The following is a 26,978-nucleotide window of genomic DNA, read 5'->3' on the forward strand; positions in this document are numbered from 1 at the left end:
GCTAAGTCCAGACAAACTGGTTCCTCAATGAGACATTCTGCTTCCATTGTGATGGTCCTAATGATTGCGACCTTCTATTGAAGACATCAACGAGTCAGGTCAGAGGGTTATTAAACAGTCAGGCACCCTGTCCACCACTTTTGAGAAATCTTGAATACTTTCACAATAAAACTTAACAGAAATAGTCTTAAAAACTATAGTTCAACACATATTCCTCACCGCTGCGCCTGCCAAAACAACTTTCTCTTGCTTGGAAAGAAAGAGCAGCATAGTCTTTTATCCATATAGTTCAAAGGCATGAATACTGTTATATGGTTATATTTTTAGCAGAGAGAGGGGTCTGTGTTTCTTGAGGTGTAATTGTGATGTGACCGTTTTTTTTTATTTGGCCATGGCTCATATTGCTGATGCTGGTCGTTATCGTCCTCTTGGCCTTTGGTGAGAATACCTTTCCTTACCACCTTTTGACAAGTTTGGACGTCTCTTTACTTAAAACCTAATAATCCTGGCAAATGTTAAAGAGTATATTGAAGTGATATCAAAACCGTTTTCCTTGACTTAGACTTTTACCTACTTCTCCAACTTTCTTTGTCGGTCTTCTCTACTGACGCACACACCTATTCACAAGGATGTGCCGTCAGCCTGTCTTTTACTATTATTTAGAGACACGCTCGACTGCTCTCTATTATATTGCTTGAATCGGTCTCGTCCCGTCATTGGCGAACAGTATAGGGGAGTTCATGTTAGAGTACGTGAAACAACCCTATCCGTCCTATTAGTCACACTTACAGTACACACCTGAGTAAATTACATCCCACCCAAAGCACTCTGTTTCCATTGGAGTCCAACACAGAGAACTATCAAATACATTCAGTCTTACCCTCACACAAGAGCAGTTAGTGCGACAGTGCATTCAAGATCAAACTATGAGAGAGAGAAAATAACAGCAATTGAAAAAAATACAACAACACTTTCTCTAGTTTCAAAATGAAAATAAATCCAGAATAATGATGATAGTAATTAGAATAAGATACAACAGATTAGTAATGATGAGGATGTTATAGTTATTACTGACAACAATAACACAATAAAGCATATGAGAGTGCAATAGCATTTAGAAAAGAAACCAATTTATGAAAATTGAACATGTATTAAAGCTTGTTTTTCACAGCATAAATTGGAAATGATATATATATTTGTATTTGTGTGAAGAGAGACCACCATTCCTTTGTTTGTTTATCACAGCTTTTTCTCTTTTTTTTTGCATAAAATGTTGGTCAAGTCCTGATTGAAAATGTTTTTTTTCTTTTAATATATATATATCCTCTGGTTTGATATTAATTCATCTAAAAGGTTTTCACAGGCAAGAGTTCAGTTCTGTTTTTGTTGTCTTGGGTGTACGGTAATAGCTCCTCGTCGTCGCAACACCCTGTTTTTTTGCAGAGGGGATGGTGGTGCGTATTTATTTTTTGGGGGGGTGGTGTTGAGTTTTCTCCCCCGAGTCAGGATGAGGCCACTCCCCCTGCTGGAAGCCCCTCCCCCCGCTGCTATGTGGAGTCCTGATTGACAGCTTTTCCTCCATTCATGGTGGGAGTCCCTGAGCTCTTCCTGGAGCGGTGCTTGTCCTCTATCTCATGCATTGACGGCTCCCTGTACATACAAACTGTAGTGGAGATGTAAAGAGAGGAGAGGAGAGGAGAAGGAGACGACAGGACAAAGAGAGGAGGAGCTCAAAAAGGAGACAATGGAGAGCAGATTGAAGAGATGGATGTGGAGATAGAGACAAGGTCAGTGTGAGGCTGGAGGGACACTTTTACCAGGCAGGGAATTAGGGCCATGTAAGCACTTTTTTTTCTGTCCGATTGCTTAACAAGTTTTAATGACATCAAACTCTGCTCTCACTAGAAAAACATTAGAGGTGATATTTAAAAATAAACCCACACCTGCTAAAGAAATGCACAAACTGACTGAATCTTGAGTCTGACTGTCAAAACAATAGATTTAAAAAAAGAGTTTTTTTTGCGGAGAGTCAGATGAGAGGATCAATACCACTCTCTACAGCAGCTAGCAGCCAACATGCTTAGCTTAGCATTAAGACTGGAGACAGGGGGAAACTTGCATGGCATTAACAGGTGAAGAATTCCACCCACCAACTTGAATTATTTCTAATGGCCAGCAGGGGGCGACTCCTCTGGTTGCAAAAAGAAGTCTGATTGAATAGAAGTCTATGAGAAAATAATGCTACTTCTCACATTGTAAACATGAGTTTATGGTCTCAATCGCTATATTTTCAAGTTGTCTTCATTTCAGCATGGTGTTCATTTCGTAAATCATGGTCCCATTTAGAGTAAAATGCCAATTCAAGACTTAAAAACCGTAGTCCACAAACCAATGGCTGACGTCATGGTGACTACGTCCACTTCTTATTTACAGTCTGTGGTTGTTTTATCATATTTACCAGACAGACGTGAGTGGCGTCGATATTATTTCATCCAACTTTCAGCAAGACAGTGAATAAGCTAATTTTCTAACCCTATTTCAAAATGTCAAAGCCTATTAACTTCAAATGTGTACACTTAAAATGACTGCCAACCCTGAACTATAAATCTGTCCTATCTTCAGAGCACTAATTTAAATAATGGAACTTTTAGAGAATTAAAACTAGGAAGGTAATCGATCACAGTAAATGCACTGTAATGTCATAGCAAGATCATTTAAAAAAAACTCCTTGTTGCTAATATATTATCTGAAACAAGATAGTCGTCTGCTAAAGCAAAACATTTTTAATTGAAGACATACACATATATGTTTTGCCTTCGGTTAACCCTAACCCTTAACCACTGCGACCACTGCAAAATGTTAATTGTGCTGGAATAAAGGCCGTAATAGTTTTCATCCCACATGTCATGTAATTGGGTTGAATATCTGAAATAGTACACCCAATGTATAGTAATCTGGAAGTACACGCATAACCACAAAACGAAAGTCTTTCTCGTACCTTCGATGGGCCTGGGCACAAAGTGTGACGAGGGCTTCGTCTTCTTGACCCGGTTGCCCTTCATGACTTGTCCCTCCTTGGTGAGGCCGAGGAACCAGGCCCGGCCCGACTCCTGCTGCCGGTACACAGTGGACGAGTAGATCACATAGTAGTTCTCGAAAACGGACTCCTTGAACTTGCACTCAGGTGTGAACATCTCCTGCAAAAGAAAAAAGAAAAAAGAGAGACTGAAGGATACAGATAGCACACGGTATCCACATGAATACAGACACAACAAAACAGGGGGAAAAAAGGAAGCTGTGTCTGTTTCACTCTGCCAATATTGGCTCTCATCGCTAGCATGTGTACACTGCCAAGGTCAGTAAACATACTGTATTCACACACACACACACACACACACACACACAGATATCCTTGGAATCTAAGTAATAGTCTTATTAGAATAATGGTGAACAACAATGGAAGATTGTTATCTTTTTTGCTTCATTATCAAAGCAGCAAGTCAAGGAGAAAGTCAAGGGGACACACGGGAGGTGGAGAGGAATGACACGAAAAAGGGGGACGAGCCAGATATTTGATACACTGTCGGGACTAGGAGCGGTGCCAGATTATGGTCGAGACAGTTCAGCAGACAAAACCCTGCCCTCCACTGTCTTACCCCTAACAAATCTAAGATGCATTCATTTGTGAACGCGATGGAGATAATGGTGGAACAGCTGGCTCGGTGGATTCTGTGTGGTCTCAATTCAAGCAAACTTTGTACCGTACTGTCTGTGTGTGTGTTTGGGTTTCGGTGATGTATTTCATGCATTAATATCTCATGCGGAGTTCTGTGCCCTTTTAAGGTTGTCCAGTTGACTGACAGCCCAATTTTGCTTCCTGCTGGAGGTGACTGTTTGAGAGAGAGAGAGAGAGAGAGAGAGAGAGAGAGAGAGAGAGAGAGAGAGAGAGAGAGAGAGAGAGAGAGAGAGAGAGAGAGAGAGAGAGAATCACAAGCAGTGCTTTGGCAATACTGTATTTTATTATGATCATGCCAATAGAGCTATTTGAATTTGAGAGATAGAGAGAGAGGGGGAAGAAGCTTAGAAAAGTTGGGTTAAAGGGTGGGTCACCCAAATTAGAAAAAATAAGACAAGTACCTATTGCTAACCCTGCAGTTATTAACTTTTGTTCATGCTTACACTCCAATACAACGAAGGTGGAAGGGATTTTGCCTTCGATGCTCAAAGCAGTGAAACAGTGTCTTTGCGGAAATGTTTTTCAGCTACTGAGGTCTGTTGATTATCCAAAGTAAAAGCTACACTGACTTTGAAAAGTATGGAGCCCGCAAGCGGCCATCGAGAGAAAGATAAATATATCGAGGTAAAAATGTTTTAATTTGTGCTCAATTTAATGAAATCGTTCCCACATGTTGGTTAATTTGTGCGCACATGATAAAGCAAACACAGCAGACCATCCTTTCTGCCCGAAGCATGAAGTGCAGTACACTAGCCTCAAGAAGCCTATACGTACATCCACCAGTAACCAGAACGTTTTCCAGAACCTTCCAATTAACCAACTATGAAGTCAAAATTAAGAGGCTGGATCGCCGAAGAACTTTGCGCTCAACACTGTTGTGCTCTATTCAACAATTAAATCACAAATACATTGTTTGTATGGATATGAATGTTGATGACACAGCAAAAAAGGGCATGCACACAAAGCGTGGCGAACGAGATGGGGTCCGCGTTTCAAGACGTGTCGGGTTGGTTGCCGACATCGCCGCGTACTCCCGATGCTCTGAGGACCGTCCGCCGCGGTTGACAGTCTTGAATCGCTTGTGCGAACCACACCCGTTGTTTGGTTCATGAAAGTTGTCAACATGTTTTGATAACTCATCCCCAAGCTAAAGTAAAGCTTCATTTAAAAGTCTAGGGACCAAGGACAAGTGCAGGTGACGGCTAGAATGAAAGACTTGGCCTTGTGCAAGGCAAAAAAGAAGGCCTATTTAATTCGTGCCCACGAATTATTCAACATGTGGGAACAATATAATTAAATTGAAGCCATGAATTATAACTTCTGTGCACAAATTAATCAAAACGTGGGAACAAACTAATTAAATTGAGTTAATAGATTATATATTGTGCGTGTGAATTAGCAAATCGTGGCCTCCTATATCTATTTTTCTGCTCTCAGCACCTCAAACTAAATTCCATTCATCCACTGTATTGGGTTGGAGGAACAAATCTCAGAGCAGTTTATCTCAAAACCTGGGCAAATTAAACCTGATCTATAGTTGTTAGTAGTTAGACACCACTAGCGTTAAGTGAGGAAATATGTGTTTTTGTTATTCAGGTGTAATTACCCTTAAAAAGCTGTTTGCAGGAAAACCAACTCTAAAGTGTGACCTGTTAAACGTATTGATTTTTTGGCCACTCGTTGACATATTACCACCTTAAGCCCTGATCACACCGAGATGTGTTGCTGAAAGGGCATCACTAGAAAGGCATCGATGAAAACCTTGAATCAAAACAATAAGGTCACAAATTGCGAGACAGACTACGAGGGAATCTGCAGAGTTCGGTGATGCGTGGGTTTGTCACTATCAACCTTTCACATTATGTAGTAATTTGACTTTGTGCGATTTGTGCCGCTTTCGCCCAATCGCATGGCACACTCGCATTAGCACAGCAATAGCAGGCTGTGTAAAGGACTCTGGGAAGGTGAGGTCACATGGTCGGCTGTGCGTGGAGACGTCTAGCTGGTCGGCAGGAGGGAGGACAAGCTCTGTGGAGAGCTGGCGGCTGACTTTATCTGGGCCCGCTGACACACCGTCAAACAGCCGACGTCTCTGGCTCTGTCGGGGGGGCACTGGGGGGTCACGCCGTCCCCGTCTGGCTGCCTGTGTGTTTGCGTGTGAACATATGTGTTTGAGTGGGTGGGGGGGCAGACAGTGATACATTACACACCAGCAGGCGTCGTCCCATCTTCATCTGTTTGGAGCCAAAATCAGGCCGAGTACACACACACACACACACACACACACACACACACACCCACACAGAAGTGCGCTCTAGAATCCTACCCTTCACAATCAGTCACTTCGCAAATTCATCCACAAGGACAACACTCTGTTACTGTCCATGAAAAGGGCTAGGAGCAGTTTAGAAAGCACCCTGCGGCTCGGGAATGATAGGGGTGGAATGTAAGTGACTTTGAAGTCTTTGACAGAGTACCTTGCTTGTGGATGACAGAGTGGAAATATGAGGTGAAGAGACGAGGTCTGAGTCTCTCTCCTGATTAATGGGATCTTCTTAAAGGACACGCCTGAACCATAGAACCACAGAGGGAAGGAAGAGCACAGAAATACACACTGGCGAACGGCTACATGCGCACACGTACTCAACGCAAAACACCCGACGGGTTCGCGCCGTCGCTTCCTCTGCCAGGAAAACGTAATCAACGTGTTGTTACCGCGGCAAGACAAAAGACGTGCTACGTTTCAGCACTAACAGTGCTGTGCTCATCAATGATGAACTATTCATAAGGGCGCTTATTTATATTCCGTGGTGCTCTGAAGGAGCGAGGCGAAGGACTTGTTAGTGAAACTGGGCACGTGAGACTGCTCGCTCTCTAACATGAGGGAGCTGAAGATAAACAAACACAGGAGTGTAGTGAACAAACACCATAAAGCTGAGAACAGAATAGAAATGCTTCACCAGTTTCAGCCCACAACAATTTAAATTAATTTAAACCAAAAGACTTATTTGTATTTTATGGTACGTTATACTTCGACTCCACTTCAGTTCAGAGGATGAAGAATTGATTTACTTTTCACTCCACCACGTTTGATACCTTTAGTTACTTATTTACTTTGCAGATTTATATTAATAACAAAATATAATCAACAAATAAAAGATGACGCATTATTCTGGATAAAAGATAAGATTTAAACAGATTTAGTGATCCCTAATTGGCCATTCTGCATTATGAGTACCCTTTTCTTTTGGTACTATAAGTATAGATATAAATTGTAGTGTTCAACTTGTGTTTGATGTAATATGTTCCTAATTATGGTTAGATTCAATATGTTGAAAACGTATTTGAAAATTAAACAAATACAATTCCAAATCTGAAATCTGAAAACTTTATTCACAAACATTACACAAATCAGTAGTGAAAAGCTGTCATCTAACCGTCTGGTGATATAATAAAATGAAACAAATATGTTGCAGCAAAGGCATTTAGTTGTTCCTGCACTGATTGAGAAAGGAGGGAGCCGTTGGCCCCCCTAATTTACGCCCCTGTCCCACATTGCGAATGAGAATGGACGAAAAAAATTAAAAACTTGTCGACTAAAACGCCACACGCAAGCTTAGATGCTTGCAGCAGGTGTACTACTGAAAATGGCCCAGGCCGGGAATCCACATGTCTATATTATGTCGTTGGTATAAAACTCTGAAATTAATCTGTCGCCTCTGATAAGAAGAAAAGAAATCTCCCGAGCAACATCTTTGGCTAACAAAGTAACATTTTAAATGCAGGACTTAAAGACTCTTAAAAACCCACCAGTCCATCAGCTTGGTTGGGGTTTTGAATAGTAAAAGGTTCTCATCACCAAAATGCAGCATGTTCTTGACACTGAAAAACATACTGAAGCATTTTGATGACTATTAAACCTTTTACCATCATTCAAAACATTGTTGATCACCATTTAACCATAACCCTAAGTGTGCCAAATTACCCTCTCGCCACTTAAGGTATTTAGACGACATCTTTGGCTTCTGCGCCCACTCGTTAGTTGAATTACACAGTTTCAAAGACACATCTAGGGCATAACATCCGACAACAAAAGGTGGAATTCCTAGATACACAGGTTTTCTTCTCCAATTTGATGGCAAATGTGTACTTTTAAAGATAAAAAGCTATAAGGCATGCCTTATTGCATAAAAGTAGCTACCATCCTTACCTGTTTATCTCCTAACTTATCAGGTTGCATAGGCTATGTACTTATAGTGAGGATAAGTGGCCACTCGCACTCTCTTTTCTGCTCTAAATCGAGATGAATTGCCTCTAGGCTACTGGGTTGCCAACAGAACTGTGTTGAACGCATCCTGAATCCCAAACACATAGTGGCTCCATCCGAGGAGGGACGCAGCTCTCCATTAAGGAGCGCTGCTGCTGCCGGCAGGCGTCCATTTGACTTTGGAATAAGTGGGGGATATGGGAGAGGGGGGGGGGGGGGCTCCATTTAAATATGAGCCTGAGCCACTGGTGTATCAGAGAGATTTAGCCTCAGTGAGAATCCCAGTCTGCCATGGAACTCCCGGGAAGCTCATTATTATTCTGGTAGAGAGATTCAGGTCGGGGATTGTCTAGACATTACTTAAACTGAAAACTGAAAAACTCTCCCCCCCCCCCCCCCCCCCTGTTTATCATTTTGTTTGTCGTACTCTGAAAGTCATTCACATTCACTGAAGGTTCTGTCCTTCCCTTAACTTCCTCCGGGGAGGATATTGATGATGTCTAATTTCCTGATGCTCTTTACTGACTTTACTTTTTTTGTCTCTTCACCTCGGGAGCACCGTCTTTAGCGCCATCATCTCACACAAGCAATTTAATAATGTGCATGTACACTAAAGCTAAAGCAGTAAACTGACAGAAAATTAACCCCCGAAAGGTTGATAAACAATTAGTTGCGCTTGACCAAAGAAATTCTTATTCGACTTCCACTTTTGTCGACTAATCGACGAGTTGATTTAATTGACAGATCTGTAAAACTGAGTTCCTCCACGAAGAATCACGCAAAAGCATCACTTTAAATCTTGTGTTTACCAGAGATGTGCTCATGAGTCTTTTGGGAAATAAGTCATTCAGCTTGAAAAAAAAGCATAAAAAAACACTAATCTATTAAAGAAATCTTTAGGCCAATTAGTCGACTAATCGACTAAGAGGGGGGCAGCCGAATCATTTATGACATTTATTAGACTAAACAATTAAGCAATAAAGTTAATAAAACTATCATTAGTTGCAGCCCTAATGCACCCAAAAACTCACACAGACTTCACTCACGTTTTAATTCGACTCTCCTAACTTCTCCGAACCATTTTTGTTCCAGACAGAAAAGATCAAGACATGCCATCATCATTTGTCACCCGAACAAAATCTGAAATCTCTTCTTGACCTTCCACCTCCCTCTCAGTCGTCCCTCAGGGCCTTAAGTGAAGGTTTTACTGCAACACATTAGTTTTTTTTCTGTGACATAAACAAGAAGCTGTAAAATTAGTAGCCGATTGAACGGTTCAGAGGCTGCTGTGTGTGCAGCTATGGACAGATGTGCCTGTTCGAGATAGATGGATAGATAGATAGATAGCTCGCGCAGAGAACAGTGGTTACTGCTGTGCAGTAAACTAGGTCATATTGAGAAGTGCTATAAATAATGGAAGGGAGCTCTTCATTGTAGATGCTCAGCCCCCACGCACTTCATCGCTAAACACTCCACACAAGCATTATCACCCTGCTCACCCGTTGCTACATCAGCTTCCCATCTGCAACAGCCTCGACCGTGAGCTCTGCACTCCCAGCAAGAAAAGCCAACCAGCGACCAAGCGTGTGAGTTCACCACCTAATTAACGGTAACGGGCCAGTTACCTGACACCTAGATGACACACTGACAGAAAGGCTTCCCAAAGTTGCAACACAACAACCGCTCAGTATCATCTCCCATAGAAGACGAAGCTCGTCGCATTTTCTCCACATAAGACAACAAAACAAGCAGTGACCATACTTATGGTTCATAAGGCAAAAAAGAGTGTAATGGAGATCTTTCAAGACGAGGGAGGATAGCGAATAAGCGAGGGAGGTGCAGGGGGAGGAAAAGATAAAGATCTGGACAAATAACAGTAAAAGTAAATGTGTAAGTAATAAGATGATGAAAGTGAAGGACTTCTTTTATAGCGCCGATTGCATCATGAGGGCTCTCACTAAAGTGTGAATACAGAACAGAAATGTTCTCCTTTACAGTCCTCTTGCAGCACAGTGTCTTATCACAAACATGATCTGTGTTGGTAAATTAAGCTGGTAAATAATGGGAGTTCGAGAGAGAAACGGAGGCTATTTGAGCTTTGCATGTTAATTTAGCCTCTTTATGAGCACTCTGTGGCTCTTCAAGGCTTATGAGCCTTCCTGTGATCCGGCCCGCCACCCGCGTTTCTGCCTACAAACGCATGCTAATTTCCCATGCTTCACATCTGAGGAGCCGGACCTCCTCCATATGGCCAGAGAGTTCGTTCGCTGTATAGTTTTGATTAAAATGGACCTTCAGCTCTGACTGCAAACATGTTTTTGCCTTCTGACCAACACCCTCTTCTCCCCGGGATAGAAACATCAAAAATATGTTCCTCCGCCTCTGCCTCTGACATCCTGAATCACTTGTAATGAATAATTATCATGACCCAAATGAGGATTTCATCAAGGGTGTGTGTGTGTGTGTGTGTGTGGGAGGTCATACAGCATCTCCAACTTGTGGGCTATTTAATGAATTGAAAGACTTTTGACGTAGATAGGTGGGTGGAGGGTTATTATAAGCCTCATAGTAGGGCTGTGAATTGTGCACTTGTTTATGAGCCTTTTAGTTATGAATGAATCCGTCTATCAGGGTGAGTCATAACAGCCTGCGCATTTATCGTACGTCCTTCTTTGAACTTTTGAGCGATCTGTGGAGACACTGAGTTGCGCTGAAGTCATACTGAGCGAGAACGCTTGCTCCACCGAAAATGGTGGCGCTGAATTTATTCGGCTTTTAAAAAAAAAGAATTGCAGCATGCACGCCGTTTATGTGGTCCGCTTCAAAATGTTCTCATCTCTCTCGCAGTAAAAGCGGCAGACATAACAGACACTGGATTTCACTGTGTCCTTCACGGATTTTTACAAGTACTTTTGACAAAGAAAAAAAAATATATTGGCAGTTTGTGAATTCCAGCTCTTGACAGACATTCATCATAACTGTCTGGCGATCAGATGTCCGCCACAATGTCCCTCAGCCGAGGTTTGTGGGTAACGCAGCCCTCCCATCTTCTTCTGTCTTCGTAGCACCATGAGACTGACGGTTATATAACCATGCCAACTAGGGATATCTTCCTGTCTCTACATCTCTGCCTATGCCCCCCCCCCCACCCCCCCCCACTTCTCTGGCACACTCTCTCTCTCTCTCACACACACACACACACACACACACACACACACACACACACACACACACACACACACACACTCTCTTCCACTGCAGCTCATTTCCACAAACGTGCTCCAGAAACATCTCCCTCATCCTCAATGCCATTAGCCATGACTTAATGTTTTCTCCGACTGGCATCTGTGACTGGGTCCACCAACGCCTGTGCATCTGCTACCCACACCAGCCTATATGCTCCTCATATCCTACACTGCAGATGAAGTATCCGTCTTCATATTTACTCCCCTACTGAGTCTTGAAATTAGTTTTTTGGGTTTGTTTTAACCCAAAAGGAGTATTTCTGCCAATGTGGTGAGATGATTCCAATGCAGTATATTTGGCTGATATAACAAAGAACTGAACAAGTGCAATGTTTCCCAGCTCAGATTCATCTAAAAAGTGCAGTGTGTATATCAAAAAAACTTAAAGGAAGCAACACCAGCATCAAAAGCACAATGAAATTCAGTGGAAATTCAGTTTACAGCTGCTGCATAACGAACCTCCGTTAGTTGCAGGTAAAATAAGAAGAGGCCATTTTTGAGCACTGAACTTGATGTCAAATTAAATGTAAAACATGCGTGGTGCTGCTTCAACAACAAAGAGGGGGGGGGGGGGGGAATAAGCGCTGCACGGCAACACAAAGAGCTCTCGAATGGAGCAGAGATGAAAGGGGCTTAGAAGGGTCTTTGCTGCAGTGGGATATTATAAGAGGCAACAAACAGAACAAAAACACAACACGTGTAAATGAACAAACACACATTCTGGTGACACACGTGCACAACCTACGTGACTGGAGCAAAGTGGCTGTATCTTACCGAGCTGTAGAGCATGCCCTCTCCATTCATGGCGATGTAGAAGCCATTCTTCAATCCCTGGATGGCCACCACTCTCAGACCCACAGGAATAAGATTAAACAGGGCTGCAGAACAGACAGAGTGAGGTCGAGGGAGGGACAGCCGGACAGATACGAAGAGACAGAGAGACATCAGACAGAAAGGACAGAATAGGACAATTGAGTTTCCACTCAACTCTTGTAGACGTGACATTCTCTGATCTCTGTTTTTTTGGCTGTCAGCAGTGAAGTGCGGGGGATAAACAGTGGGAACATTGACGCACCTCATTGTGACAGTGAAGCATTAACGTTAAAGCAGAAACCCAGAACTTTCTCGTACAAAAAAAGAAGGCAGAGCATCCAACGATGAATACTATAAACCGAGCTGAATACAAATATATTCGATATTTACTAAAGGGATGAAATGACACATGACTAAATTCTGTGCTAGCCAAAAGCTCTGGTTTGATTAGGCGTAGTTGGCATCGAACGCGGTAATAAGCTGATTGAGAACATTTGTTTTCAGGACTTTAATGTTAAATAACATTGTGCACACGACCCGCATTACATTTCAAGTGTGGTCTCAAAGATCTTTGGTCAATCATCTAAGAGGCTTTATTTAAATCTGTAAACAAGCTTGATTTGATTCGACTTCCTGTTATCTCTGGAAAAGTTCTATTGAAAAAAGCTCTTCTCTATCGAAAGGTTCCACTGAATGGACGGTGACTTTCATGGGCGTACGTTTGATGAAGGTGTGAGGACACTCTTTATTCCCTGTACTGTTGGGATGATTGTTCTGCAGGTGGCGATGGGGACTATCAGATAAAGCTGGCTGGGACGAGATGAAACGTGACAACACGGGTCTGTCCTCCGAACAGATTCAATTTCACTCGATAAATATCGACGCGCTGCTTTCGCCTGCCAATGGTTTAACTCTGCCCTTAGGCCACTGGTACAAGTGATACACACTGGCCACTCTTGCAGTTTTGAATACCCTTGAGGGGCCAGATCTTTGAGATCGGCCTACCCTGGCAGAATGTGAGTCCGTTAGCACCTTCAATTTTGTTTTCTCAGGCTTTTCAATCTCTCTTTTCCGTCATAACTCTCTCCTTTCCCTCCGTCTGTTCCCCCGCTCCTCTTTCCATTTGCCTTTCCTGGCTGCTGCCTTTGTCGCTCAGTTGACTGGCAGTGTCTCTCAGACGCAGAGCCCACATTTCTGTCACGTATCACTCAAGCCCAGAAGTGTTCCACTCTGGACCACCTTCACCGATCAAAACATACTTGCAACAGGGCCCCTCGAAAGACTCACATAATAGCTTGGCTTGAAAAGTGGGAGGAAAAGAGGCATATAATATGGCACGCTAGTCCACCATTTTGCTATGATTATGATCTGCCGTCCCTGCTCTCATTTGCCTGCCAAAGACAAACACAACAGACAGGAGCTGTTGTTAAGTTACCTTCTAAATGTACCTTCTATTTGCAGCTCCTGCAGTTGATGGATCTCATAATTACTACTGTTGGGAGTACCTGATTGCTATTCCTCTTCCTTAATAACCTCAATCGTATCTCTCAGCGAGAACAGAGAGCGACTGGCATGGTGCAGAGTCGACAGATTTTGAGGAATCAAACAAGGAAGGGTTCAAACAACCCGATAAAGCCGAAATCCTTGAAACGGGCTATTCTTCCAGTGGAGCGGTAATCGGCTACAAGCAAATACTGCAGGTAGGCTAAAGGACGTGCATTTGATGTGAGGAATACAGGCGCAGCGGGAAAATAAACCCTGCAGGACAGGTTTAGAGAAACACTGAGCCAAACTTCATATGCCAAGGGCACGTCTCCAAATCCAGAGAGAAATGCAAATAAAAGATGGGAGAGCTGGTCTATACAGTACAGTTGTGTGAGGTGTTTGTTCTTATATATATATTGTTATATACAGTGAAATTAGTGACGGGGTCTTCAACTAAGAGAAACAGTCTTGGTTTCATCTAATCCATCAACCAGGAGCATCAGAGTCAGATGGAGTGTGAACGCCCGACAACGCCCGCAGGTGTCTCATAACCAGCAATATCTTTCTGGAGCTGCAGCGTGTGCCGGTAATTAAGGCAAGCGATCAACTGACGACAGTCAAAATGAATAACTGTTCAAATTGGAACATGGGTGTTAATTAATTGAATGGTGTTCCACAGCCCTCGCAGTTCGTTAAGCGTAGCACTGCCAGTCATGCTTACCACTAAAGCAGTTTAACGTACCGCAGTGACAAATCTATTCCATTACTCCTCGCAGTCTACTGAATATGTTGGGTCAAACAAGTCTTCGGATTTTTGTGAAAGCAGAATTCCATGTGTTGTGCATTTCTCCAGCTAAATCTATTTGCCGTGGAGTTGTGTCCTTGTCTCGGCACTTGTTGTCACCCAGTGCGGAAATATATCAAATACTAAAAAGTGGAATTGAAACGGGCTCAGGTCGCACCTAGTATGCAGGCACCGTCATGCTCCTCAATCCCAATCGCTTCCACTGAACCTCAACCTGAAAATACATTACTGCGTTCCATCTGCAGCTGCTGAAGATGCTGCAGGTCAGACAGTGGAAGTGGTTCAAGGGTGAGGGTGATCTATCATTCTGATAATCCAGCCGGGCGATCAATAGCTCAGTGCAAGACCTGAATTCTAAATCTTCTTCCACCGTTCTCATCTCTCTGGATCACTTTTTTTCTTTACTCTTTCTGCTCAAAACACATTCCTCTCGCTGCACCTCCGGCTCTCGCCTGCTCCCTTTCCGTGTCTTGCATCGGACCGTCTCTGAGCTGGAGGCATCTCATATAGAGAATTATTCATTGCGTACAAACAGGGAAGGTGGTATTTTTAGTTTCCTCCGGCTGAATTATTCACCGCATTCCTCCATCCCTGGGCAAGTGGGACTGCTTAACAAGAGGATTACCTAGAGGTGGGGAAACCCTCACATACAACAAAAACCTCATCAGCCAAAAACTTTAGAACACAATGGAGCCTCCAAAAAAACAGCAATGTGCTAAAAGGTGCACGGTGGGAAATGCATTGTGTGGAACTTTTTCACTCTTCTTTTTTTTTGGGGCTGTAATCTTTCTTTATACCATAAGTAACGAAGATCTATCTATCTCATAAAATATAAAGCGACGAGTGACAGGGAGAGACCTTTCTCTCCACCGCACGACTGCCACGATCCAGCAGCTTTGGCTCCAGCTTGCCTTCGGGATTGGCAGGATGTTTTAGAGAAAGAAAGGTCATGATTGGTTTCCTGTCTGGCCTCACTCCAGACTGGGAGTGCCGTCATTATTCGGCTTTGACGACCATTCTCCGCTGACAAACATCTCTTCCTTGATCCGCCGCCTCCCATGGGAAACTTGTTACAAAAGCCTATACTGTATGTTTTAATAAATGTTTTCCCTGTTTTTCTGTTTCTGTGAGAGCGGAAAAGGGGGTGTGATATCTGTAGGGGTGTGTTCCCTGGAGACTATTTATCCTCGGATGGTCCACTATGGAAAGTCGATTGGGTGGTGAAATATCGCAAAGAACCGGCTCAGGGAGGGATCTACGTCCCTACAAGTGAAGCTGTGGGGCTGCAGTTGTTTCAGGCGATGGGTTTTTCCAGGAAGGAATTTCTGCGGTGTTAATTACACGCGCTTCAGAGCCAAATCAATCAAAACAACGTTCCACTTACAATCATGCAGTGTACACAGCAGAAGCGGTTTACTTTGGAGGGACAGCGGCGGGGGTATTGGACTACATTTTTACTTGGGAATAGAAATTACAATACAAGATGCTCCCATAAATAATGCTTTTACTTACCGTGAAAGGTATGCTTTTGAGAGAACTGGATTCATAAACCATCGGAGTAGGTTTTGACACATTTATGTCTACAGTTGCATCTTATCCATGCTATTGCATAACAAGAAGCGGGAAAGAGGGCATTCTACCTTGTGGAATTTGGTGAATGGTTCCTGTTTAAAATTGTTTTTAGAATTTTATAATAAGAATAATTTTAACTGATTTCGGAGTGCTTTAGGCCTGGCATCAGTTGTGTGAGAATTAAAAAGGATAAAGGACAGCTTATTAAATGTGGTAATATATTATATAACCAAGTGACTCATTGCCATTAAGTGTTTGCTGCTGGAAGCTGCAGCTTCCATAAAGCTCCACTCACTGTGGTCGGTGTTCTCGTCCTTGCTGCCGTCGATGGTTCCATCCGGCTGCATCTGCAGGTAGAAGCCCTGCTGGCTGAACAGTCGCGTCACGATGCCTTTCAGCTGCGGCTCTGAAACACGCACACACACACACACACACAGACACACACGCATACACACAAACCGTCGGCCAAGCCACAGCCCCATCCCCACCAAGAATATGTCAGAACAGCATTCTCAACATTGTGACAGAAATACTCAAGAGAGTTGATACACCTTTGCTTTTAACTAAGTGTATTTGCCCTCTCACAGCTCTTCACATCAAGCAGTTTTTAAAATGCTGAAATGTTTTACCGACACACGTTTCACAAAAAACAAAATATAGCGTTTGATTAATTAAAGAAGGCAAGCTGGCTGTGAAAGATGGAGAGTACCAGCAGAACAATAACCGACTCTTCACTCTTTAGATTCTTAAAGCATTTAAAAACACTTACTGTTGTGTTTTCATCTCAGATTATTTAAAGCCTTTATATGACTGGTTTTGAATTGCATAATTAGAATAGAAATGTAAGTAAATTGCTTTATTAGGTGAATCTCTATAATTACATACTTATAATTAAACATTTATAAAATCGTATTGTTCTCGTGGCAGAATCCAGCCTCATGAGTTGCCTGCTAACTAAAAGAACTTTCCATTTCAGCCCTTCATTTAACTCTTACCATCTGTTGAATACCAATAAGACTGTGATGGACAGTTTCTAATGAGTCATCTGTTATACTACATAATCCCAAAAATGGCTGTTTGACGGGAAGGCCTTCACAATGACAACACCATGACAGAAAATCAATGAGACACTTTCTCATAATGTCTTACCGTATCTAGCACAGAACAAAAAGGCATTTTGCATCATTTGGAAACTAAAGTTTAACTTCATAATGTACACTAACATGCCAATGGTTTTCTTTATTTGGTATGAAGCAACTGTGCATGTTTGGGTTGATATCACCGGCATTCAATGAAAGAGAGTTTTTACAGGGAACATGCTCACCCAAAAGGATTCCAGCGCTTTTTCCTGACCTAAAAGAAACTGACCTAAAGTTCCCAAGAGGTGTGTTTTTTTTTTTCTTTTCTCATTGCAATAACCCTGAACTGACCTCCAAGGTCAGGGTGCAGCTCGAAGCGCTCACCACTTCAGGGGAGCCGGGGGAAAGGAGGATTAGCTCGGGGCAAAGAAAGGCTCCCGACCTCAATGCCAGGAAAAAAGTAGATGTGTAAAAAGAGTTTATGTGAGGGGAAATGTACGTGCGGTCTCCGCGGCCCATCTAATGTCAGGCAGGTCTTTTTATTTTACGCAAATGCAGAAGTCAAGAGTCAAATGACACTATTAGCATACAAAAGACTTGGGTCGTGGCTTTTGACAGGGAAACACTGGAGAGGTAGCTGGTAGTTTGCCAGATAAAAGAAAAGATGGAGAGTAAGTTGGGACTCCATTGAAATCAGACATCAACTCCGTTGCTGGATGCTACTGATGCTACGTTTATTCTCAGCCTGACGGAAGAAACAAATGATGCGTTTTGTCACCGTTGAATCGCTGCTGTTTCGTTTTATTTGGCTAAATTATTACACATTCAGCAACTGAAAATGCTTGCTTTGCAGGGCTCACAGCATGTTCTGATAAATTATGTACGTGATTGCAAGAAGGGGATATGAGTGAGCCCGACTGTCCTCTAAGGTCAAGACTTGGTGGTCATGCAGTCAAGTTGGGCACAAAAAAAAAGAGCAAAACAATTTCTAACTTGGTATCAGGAGAGAAGAACATAACCAAAGTTTTTCTGTCTTCAACAGTAACAGCAGATGTTAAGTCTTTACTTGAAAGCTGATCACTGCAGTAATTACTGGTGCATATGCCCTCATTTATAGTTTATGGAAGACAAGTGAGAGCCCATAGAAAGACTACGCGGAGTAGTGATGACCCCCAACTAGACTGGGTTCACCTCAACTGTACATCATCCTGACCATCAGTCCCCGACTCACCTACCCCTGGGATGGGGCCATCAATTCCTGGGACGGGCCCTTCATCATCCATCACAGGCAGGGTGAGGAGAGTGTGTGTGTGTGTGCGCGCAAGTACATGGGAGTGTACACATCAGTAAATCACATGTGCTAACTACACTTCCATAAATTAAGACCTCAACGTGGGCCCGAGCAATCGCTGACGGCTCATCAGTTCCAATCATTTAGCAGAAAGTGTGTGTGTGTGTGTGTGTGTGTGTGTGCAGGTTCAAACTGACTTCATGTCAAACTTCAGAATTTACAACATCTGTTTGTGCTACAAAAAGAGGAGTCTTTCAGTGGCAACATACAGCAAATCATTCTGTGTGTATGGGCCATCAAAACGTCAATAGATTTACTTCATACCAATACAGAAGGACAAAAACATTTATGTACGTCGACAAATGGCGTCATGACCATGAAATGCAGAATGATCATCACCTGTTCTGATATAGTGTTTGACAGGGAGAAACACAACATATCCATGTACACCAAAATACACCATTTGAACCTCTACTACACTTACACACAGCAGCACTTGACACATTACAGACACAGAACAAGTAGCGAGGATAGATAAGACTGATCTGACATTGACTGACGGAGAGAATGAGGCAGAGACAAAATGAGGAGAGGCAGAGCCAAAGACAAAGATAGAGAGGAGACAGAGGAGCGACAAACGACTGGCTATAGGAGAGCTTTAGCTACGAGAAAGGAAAGAAAAGTACGAAATTAAGCTTAAAACAAAATCCAACAAAGCCACACAGAAGGAGGGATGAAAGAAAAAAAGAAGAGATCAGCAAGGGAGAGGGTCCCCCCCCCCCCCGCCCCACCCTCACTCTCTGTCCCTCCCCAACCCACCCCTTCCCCACCTACCCCCCCCCCTCCCTGGCCGAGGGGGAGTCGACATGGGCGCGAGATGGGGTGGAGACGAGAGGAAACACAGCACACACGGATGGAGGCTGAGCTACTGACCTAGCCTGCAGCCCTTATGGGACACCTGTGGAGGTTTCGAGGGTGCATCTTACGAAGTGGGGGGGAGGGGGGGGGTGGTAGGGGGGGGGGGGGGGGGGGGGGGAATAGAAGGAAAAACAACAGTCTTTTAAACAGGCAGAATTCATAAATTCTCCAGCGTATCGGCTGTTTATATGCAAATATATGGCAAGGCATCAGTGGAAAGATAAGGATGATCAATTAGAGGAAACACAGCATCTGCTTTCTGTTCGGCCATGTATGTGAAAGGAGTCACCTACCTGCCCAACAGTGTCTGGAGGCCTGACTGGCTTGTTGTCTGTCTTGTCTGCTTATGTTTTCTATTCTGGCATTTTGTGACAGTTTTGGCACTGGGATTGTTTTGTCTGTCCGATAAAGCCGCGCGGCGACAGGGTTTTGATTGAGTCTGGCTGGCTGGCTGGGTGTCTGTCCCCCTTTCTGCCTTTTAAAGAAACTCTGTCTCTCTGTCTGTCCTCCTGCCTCATTCCGTCGTTCATCGCAGACAGAACTATCTGGATTCGGGGAGGGCTGGCTCGTGGTCTGTGCAGCAGGACAGAGCCAGGGGAATTAAAAAAAGGGGGGGGGGGGGGGGCTATACTATGAAGTGTAGTAGGCACGGAGCCTATGTCTATCAATACAGCCAGAGTAGCTCTTAATCACTAAGGCTATAGCTCCCTTCACTGCAGTAAAGCTCCCTCTCGGCAATAAACATTTACCATTAAAACATTTAATCTCAAAAGAGCCTTGGTGCACTGCGGTGCAATTTACCTCCCCTCTGTGCCACAATCTGCAGTAATATTGAATTAGACTTTAAAGCAGCATTTACATGTGTATTTTAAGTTACATGTGTGTTTTGAAGGGGAGGGGGTGCAAACAATTAAGTGTGCAAAATCGAAGGCTTTTTAATATATTAGATATGCTGTTGAAAGAGAACCTGTTCAGGCTGTGACAAAGATACAGTAGCATTAGTTAGTTTGTTGTCCAGGGTAATCGATTATTCTGAGCAGTATCCCCAATAAATAAAGGGGCTCGCGTCACAGCATGCAAGATCATTTCCTATACATTCACGCTGCTCGGTTTACAAGGGGAGGGTTGTGCGCGGTAGGGTCGACAGACAACAAGAAGACCTTAATGGAACAGGTGGATTTATTTTCGCACCGCGGAGAAAATCTATACCTTCTCCTCCGGTTCAGATTGGAGCCCTTGACTGCAGCATAATTGTCCACAAAGGGAGGGGGGGCGGGATGGGGTGGGGGGCTTGGGGAAAACTGCTTTCACGAGCCCACATATCAGTAAATAAAATTAAAAATAATCTAAAGCACTGACCTGGTCGCCGCCGAACGGGTCTTTTCTTGCCGCTGCAGAAACGGACTTTGCTGAAGACCCCCAAGAAATGCCTCTCGCAGAGAGAGCGGGGGTCTTTGCTGGGACTGGGGCGACGTTTCGAAGTAGAGACCCGGTCGCTGTTCGACTCCCTCGCCTGGCGTTTCTGCCGGATCAGGGAGCTGGCGATCGCGGCCATCTCCCCGAACCGAGTCTGAAAACCGAGAGTCTATAGTTCGGCGGCGGTCGGATGTTTTTGGTGCAGCTTCTTGGCGCAAAAACAAAACAGAAACCGAGAGAGTTGATTTCTGTGTTTTGGCGTCCACGAGCGTTTCAACCAAATGTCATCCCGATCAGAAAATCCTCCGAGTCCCCGGGCATCAACGCGACCTCGTGAGGGGGGACAGTACCGCGTCTTATTCACTCAGGACTTCGACTCAACGACGACCGATCGAATATAAAACATCGATCGAGGGGGCTAGGCCACAGGGGCCGACATGTCAGCCGTGAACGACATGCAACAGAGTTGTTAAGTTGATGCAGCTGCGCGTCATCGGAGAGCTTCAGGTATTCCAGGTGAAGAGCGCCGCGTCTGATTCCGTAATCCTCATCTGCACAAGCAGCCTCTCCTCGGGCTTCCTTTTAAATAAGTCGCATTAACCTAAATCCATGCACGAGACGCTCGTGCGCGACTGGAGGAGAAATTATCCGAACTTTTTTTTTTTGTCTCCCCTTAATTCTCCACGCACATCGATGAATGAGACCGTTCGCTGCCGGTCCAGGAGGGGGACGGTGAACCCAGATGTGTGAGCCCCAGTCCCCCGGTTCCGTCGACGGCACCTCGGAAATGCAGCCCGGGGGGGTGGAGGGGGGGGGGGGGGGGGGGGAATCAGCAGCAGAGGCTGCGCTGCACGGATGCTGCAGAGGTGTAATTTAAGCTTGCATGGCGGGATTGTCGTCTGCAGAGCAACAATTAGTTGAGGCGAACACACATCGGAGGGATTTTTTTGTTGTTGTAGCGCGCAAATAATAAAGAAGTCAGAGCAATGATGATTTCCAGCCCGTCCCGATTGCTGTCGGTGTGTCACATCGCCGACAGCGAGAGTGGACGGTCACGGTCCGCTTCACTCTCTCTCTCTCTCTCTCTCTCTCTCGCTCTCTCTCTCCCTCCCTCTCCCATTCTCTCTCTCACCCCCCCCTCTCCAACTCTTTTAACGCAACCATACGTGATTGAGGTTCCTATTAGGAATTCTCGGAGGTTCGTACGGGGAAAGATCGATGACCTCCAGGAAGAAAAGACGTGAATATAAAATATATCGGGCGGGGGAAAGGGAAGGCGAAATGCTGAATGGGTGTTTATGCAGGGGTAAGTGGGTGCGCGCGAGCGCAGGGTTTTTAGTCATCTGGGATAATGTGGACATCTAAATAGGGGGGCGGGTGGTCTCACAATTGTTACGTTGAATTACAGTTTAAATCCGAAGTTTTTTTTGTTTGTTTTTTGAATGGGGCAACGAGGTCACGTGACGTTTATATACTTAGGGGACATAAGCGCGCGTTTTATTTTCTAAAACTCTGTGGCCACACATGCTTTAGAGAACATATTAAACGTGGATAAAAGGATTAGCGTCAGGTCTCAGCAGGAGTATGAACCCCCAACAGAAATGGTACATTGAAGACCCAGACAGCGACACAACACATGATTTATGATTTATGGAAACGACATGGGCGACCCCAAAAACATTACAAATAACATTTTAAACAACGGCACAATAGTCCGTATCATAAACCATGACAATACTGCAACAATCAAAGCCCTTTAACACTCTCTGAGTCAGGAAAGAGGGACATGAACATGTGCACGTGTGAGAGCATACTGTATTCTGCTTGTGTTTCTGTCATAGATCAGTTCCTGGCAACTAATGCAAACCAATCGATTGTTTTCACTGCATTTGTTAAATTGTTCTGCATTGGAATTCAGCGAATGACTATAAATTATGGTTAAGGATGAGATGTAAATCAATGCAAAGTCCCCGAAAATGTCCTGCAAATATGCCTGTGTGCATGTGAGCATGCTTCTGGTTTCATGTCTATTATTGTATGAGATGGGGAGCACACACACATACACACACACACTGTGGGAGGAAGAACACGTGAATGTTCAGCAGCAGAGCGAACCTCTCTCCTCCCCTTGATGAAACTGCATGAAACATTTAAAGGCTTTTTTCTAGGACTGGGTTTGACATTTTCTCTCCAAACCGAGCCCTCACAGAGACAATTTCCTTTGGACTACCACTGTCTTGCGTAAGATTTGGATATAATGGGTGAAAGTGTTGAATGTGAAGCACTGGTACCTGTGGTCCTGTGTGTGTGTGTGTGTCAGAGAGAGAGAGAGAGAGAGAGAGAGAGAGAGATACACTCCATTCTTTTCTCACAGACAGACGGAATACAGGTGGCAAAAGAAAAGTTTATGAGTCGAAATCAAAACCTGCATTCTGTATTCTTATTGCCAGGGCGTAGTAGGCCTACAAATAAATATGCCATTGCAGCATAAATAAATATCAATAACGACATCAATATATCATTCATCATTCTAACGGATATGCAGCAGCGTGATATACATTTCTTAGTAGAAGAAAAAACACAGCGGGTGGTTTGTTGTATCTTGAGTGAGAGAGCTTTCTCACAAATGGGGGGGGGGGGGGGGGGGGGGGGGGATGTGCAGCTCTGTAGAGACATGGGACGTATATCTTAGTCAGGAAAAGATAAAGTATTCCCTAATGAGGATCTGCTCGGCTTCCTCCCTCTACCAGAGACAATTCATGTCCACTTCATTCCAGCTGAGAAATACCCTCGGGCAATAAAACACTGTCGCTATGAAATGCCCTGCAGGGCCATTGCAATCATTTGAATTGTCAATTAAAATGATTTGACTCCATAAAGGTTTGCTAGTTATTCAAACAGCGTGATGTCAACATCTCAGTGTGCTACCGACCGAGTAAGTCATTAGCATTTATTGAAACCACATTCTGAACATGAGTGGAAAAGATGCAGACATGTTGTGGTAAACATGTTGAGTGTGCAGCTGGTGTGTTTTCACTTTATCAGCCGGTGCTAGTTCTTGGATTTTCATCATTATGAACCATGTTGCATACAATGTACTCTGCAGCATAGGAGCTAAATATGTCTACAAACAAAGCAAAAAAAGCCCCAGCATCCCTCGTGGCCCTCCTTCAGGTGCCACCACTGGAGTAACATGTTGTTCAGTCATTTCTTTGTACCTGCTGCCCCCTTGTGGACGAAATGATGAACCACATGTGTCCAGAGAGAGAGAGCGAGCGAGAGAGAGCGAGAGAGAGCGAGAGAGAGAGAGCGAGAGTAGGTTCCATTCTCTTCAAGATCATCACTCCAGCTTGTCCTTGAGACACCTCACAGATCTGTTGACTCACAATAGCTGTGAGTTTTCGTCTCGTAATGTCTGCTAAACTGTCTTGCCAAGTCTCCAGGAGGCAAAGAGGAGAGCTGTGAGAGAACAAGTGTGATGCTGTGGCTCAGTAGCACACTTACACCACCGACACAAACCACAGCTCGCTGCTTGATCATAGTGAGTGTGAGAGGTATGTACTGGAAATGCAAAAACGAAGTGATTCTTATTTACAACCAAAATGAGTGCAGTTAAATCCTACATAAATAGATAAATGAATAGATAAATAAAAAAAATATATATATACTACATTAAAACTATTTAAGTCTAATCTCACTGTTGTTCCTATTCGTGAGCATAAAGCCACAAAACCAGATGAGCACAAGCAGAGAGAGGACAACCAGCGGCTAATTAAGACTATTAGGACAAATTCAATTAGTCATTAACACAAATCGTGCTTGCTCCCAACGTTATTTGAATGTAACCTGATGTTATATTGATCTGAACAGTCACATTGAAACTGACAAACAGACAAGAAATAAGTATCACTCGTGAGGAGAAGGTTTTCTTTCCATCCCACCCACCACACAAGTCTCCTGCAATCCCGACTACTGTATTTAACTTGTAACACAAGAGAAGCCAGGTGCAGACTTGACACTACAAAGGAAAGCGCAGGTGCAAACACTTAAGCCTGCTCAGAAGCATCTTCCGCCTAAAATCCCTAGGAGGGGATTTTGGCACAGTGCCTGGTGAGCGGAACATTTTCTGCTCTTGCTGCTTTACATGATTTTTTTTTTTTAGTGAGTGATGCAATCGGGTTACCAGCCGAGGTTAAGCTCAGTGTGTCATCCCTCTTTGTCTGATGACACTTCTACTGACGTATAATAGACACAGACAAGTCCATTCATCCACGAGCACTGTTTAAAAATCCACAAAGCATGCTGTCCTCATAGCTCTATTTTGAAATAACGCGTTAGAGCTTTGGATGTGCAGCAGAGACGCAGTGGAACTCCTCTTTAGGAGTTCTTGCAAAAGAACCCCAACAAGTCAATAAACAGAGAATCAAATAGAAAAAAAAGATTGAACTCGTTAATGAATTGGCGAGTTGAAAAACAACAAACTACAAATGAAGCATCACCCGACACAGCTTCATGTCAAACGAGCTTTAAATTTGCATCCAGCTGTGAGCTGACTCATAAAGTTTTGAATGAGGTCATGCGGTTCATCTAACAGTGAGCAGATATGCCGGATAAGGACTAATGGTGCTTCATAACTGAGCCCTACAGATCCCAGTGTGCGCGCTGCTTTTGGTCCAACTTCCTCAGAGGAATCAACTGTGCTTAATGGAGTTTCTAATTGTCTGCCCTGAATATGAGAGCTGCTCCAAGCTGAAGCTACTGGAGAGTCTACAAACTGCATGTGACAGGAGGAGGCGGGAGAAGGTGTTGCATTTGTCTCCCGGTAAAACAGCATCTTGTCTTGCTCTGGAAATACTGTAGGATGTTGTTGTTTTTTAATGACTTCGGAGGTGTAGTTGTGTTATGAGTGAACAACAGCAGCATTGCAGTGAATTTGCGGAGACATGAATAGAGGACGTGGCAGACATAATAGGCATTTTGCCAAAGACTGTTGAGTGGTGGTTGTGTATGACCGCAAATGCATGTGTGTGTGTGTGTGTGTGTGTGTGTGTGTGTTATTGAGACTCTCTGTTGTACAGTGGATGTGTGGCACAAGTGAGTCACATTTAAAAGTACTGTTTGATTTCCCGAGTGAGGCTAAATGCAGCTCATCTGAAACTATATTACACCATGCCCGGTTTTCAGCATGCATTAAAGTAGTTGAAGCCTGAGAGTAGAGACGGTTGGCTATAGTTTTAACTTCGTATTTAACTCTGTCTTGTTAAATGGGACAAACTGTAATCAACGTGGTGTATCCTGGATGATATATAGAAATCTTTTTGCTCCCGACATAAAAAGTTTAGGAGCCCCTGCACCTGGAGTATTTCTGCCACGGCGCTATCCGTGGTGCTGAACTGTGCAGCTTTGTTTTGGGGGCCCTCAAACAAAGCTGCCTCTCCAGGCCCCCTGAAGTTTAATGACTTGATCCCTGCATTGTTCAATTTTTTGGCCCCACTGCTTCAGATGCAGCACTGGAACACGCTGGTCTGCAAATACAGCTCGGTCTGGTAAAGTATCTGGAGCCCTCTCTCTCTCTCTCTCTCTCTCTCTCTCTCTCTCTCTCTCTCTCTCTCTCTCTCTGTGTGTGCGGCTGGCCATGGATGCTGAAAGCCAGCAGCTACCCGCATACACACACACACACACACACACACACACACACACACACACACACACACACAGCGTGGGACAGATGCAAACAAGGACCACAAGGAGAGGCTCTCTCCACTGCAGACTCGAAAGACTGGAGTGGCCAATGAAACCACTCACCCCCCCCCCCCCCCCCCCCCCCCCCCCCCTCTCTCTCTCTTTTTCTATTTTTCATCACTCAAGAGAGAAAGCATGCAAAGCGACGGTAGCTTGCAAAGCTATGGTGCTAAACGTTTGTCTCTCACCGTCGGGGATAGTGGTCGACTTCGATCGTTGTCCACAGAAACACTGCAGCATATGCGCTCCTTTCTGAAGGAATGGCCTCAGAATCCTCATTGATTTGGGTTGATGGGAGCCCTCCTCAATCCAAACAATCGGGCAACGCTATGACAACCACAGCAGGGTCAGGCAGCATAGCGTAGCCAGCCAGCCTCTCGCTATAGGCTCACAGCAGCCCTCCAAACGCCGGAAGGGCACAGTCTGCAGGACAAATTACGCTAAAACGAGGCATCTTGAGTGATCCCCCCCCTTGCTCTCTCTCTCTCTCTCTCTCTCTCTCTCTCTCTCTCTCTCTCTCTCTCTCTCTCTCTCTCGCTCTCTCTCTCTCTCTCTCTCTCTAGCACTATCTCTCTCTTTCTCTGTCTATTCTCTTCTCGTCCACCGGCG

General features: G+C 44.2%; 1 protein-coding gene across 3 annotated transcripts; it reads right to left on the reverse strand.

The window, feature by feature from the left end:
- Positions 1-1,547: 1,547 nt before the first annotated feature.
- fgf12a (fibroblast growth factor 12a) lies at positions 1,548-26,648 on the reverse strand (the record flags this gene model as incomplete). Of its 3 annotated transcripts, XM_079172618.1 has the most annotated exons (6): positions 1,548-1,663; positions 2,999-3,197; positions 12,023-12,126; positions 16,219-16,329; positions 19,227-19,274; positions 20,571-20,766. In XM_079172618.1, 6 exons carry the CDS (start codon positions 20,764-20,766, stop codon positions 1,548-1,550), a joined length of 774 nt encoding a protein of 257 aa, XP_079028744.1. The 3 variants fall into 3 exon arrangements, with proteins under 3 accessions (XP_079028744.1, XP_079028746.1, XP_079028745.1); XM_079172620.1 differs by lacking the exons at positions 19,227-19,274; positions 20,571-20,766 and adding an exon at positions 26,558-26,648; XM_079172619.1 differs by lacking the exon at positions 19,227-19,274.
- Positions 26,649-26,978: the final 330 nt, after the last annotated feature.

This window comes from Pholis gunnellus (assembly GCF_910591455.1).
Source record: "Pholis gunnellus genome assembly, chromosome: 14".
Classification (NCBI taxonomy): Eukaryota; Metazoa; Chordata; class Actinopteri; order Perciformes; family Pholidae; genus Pholis; species Pholis gunnellus.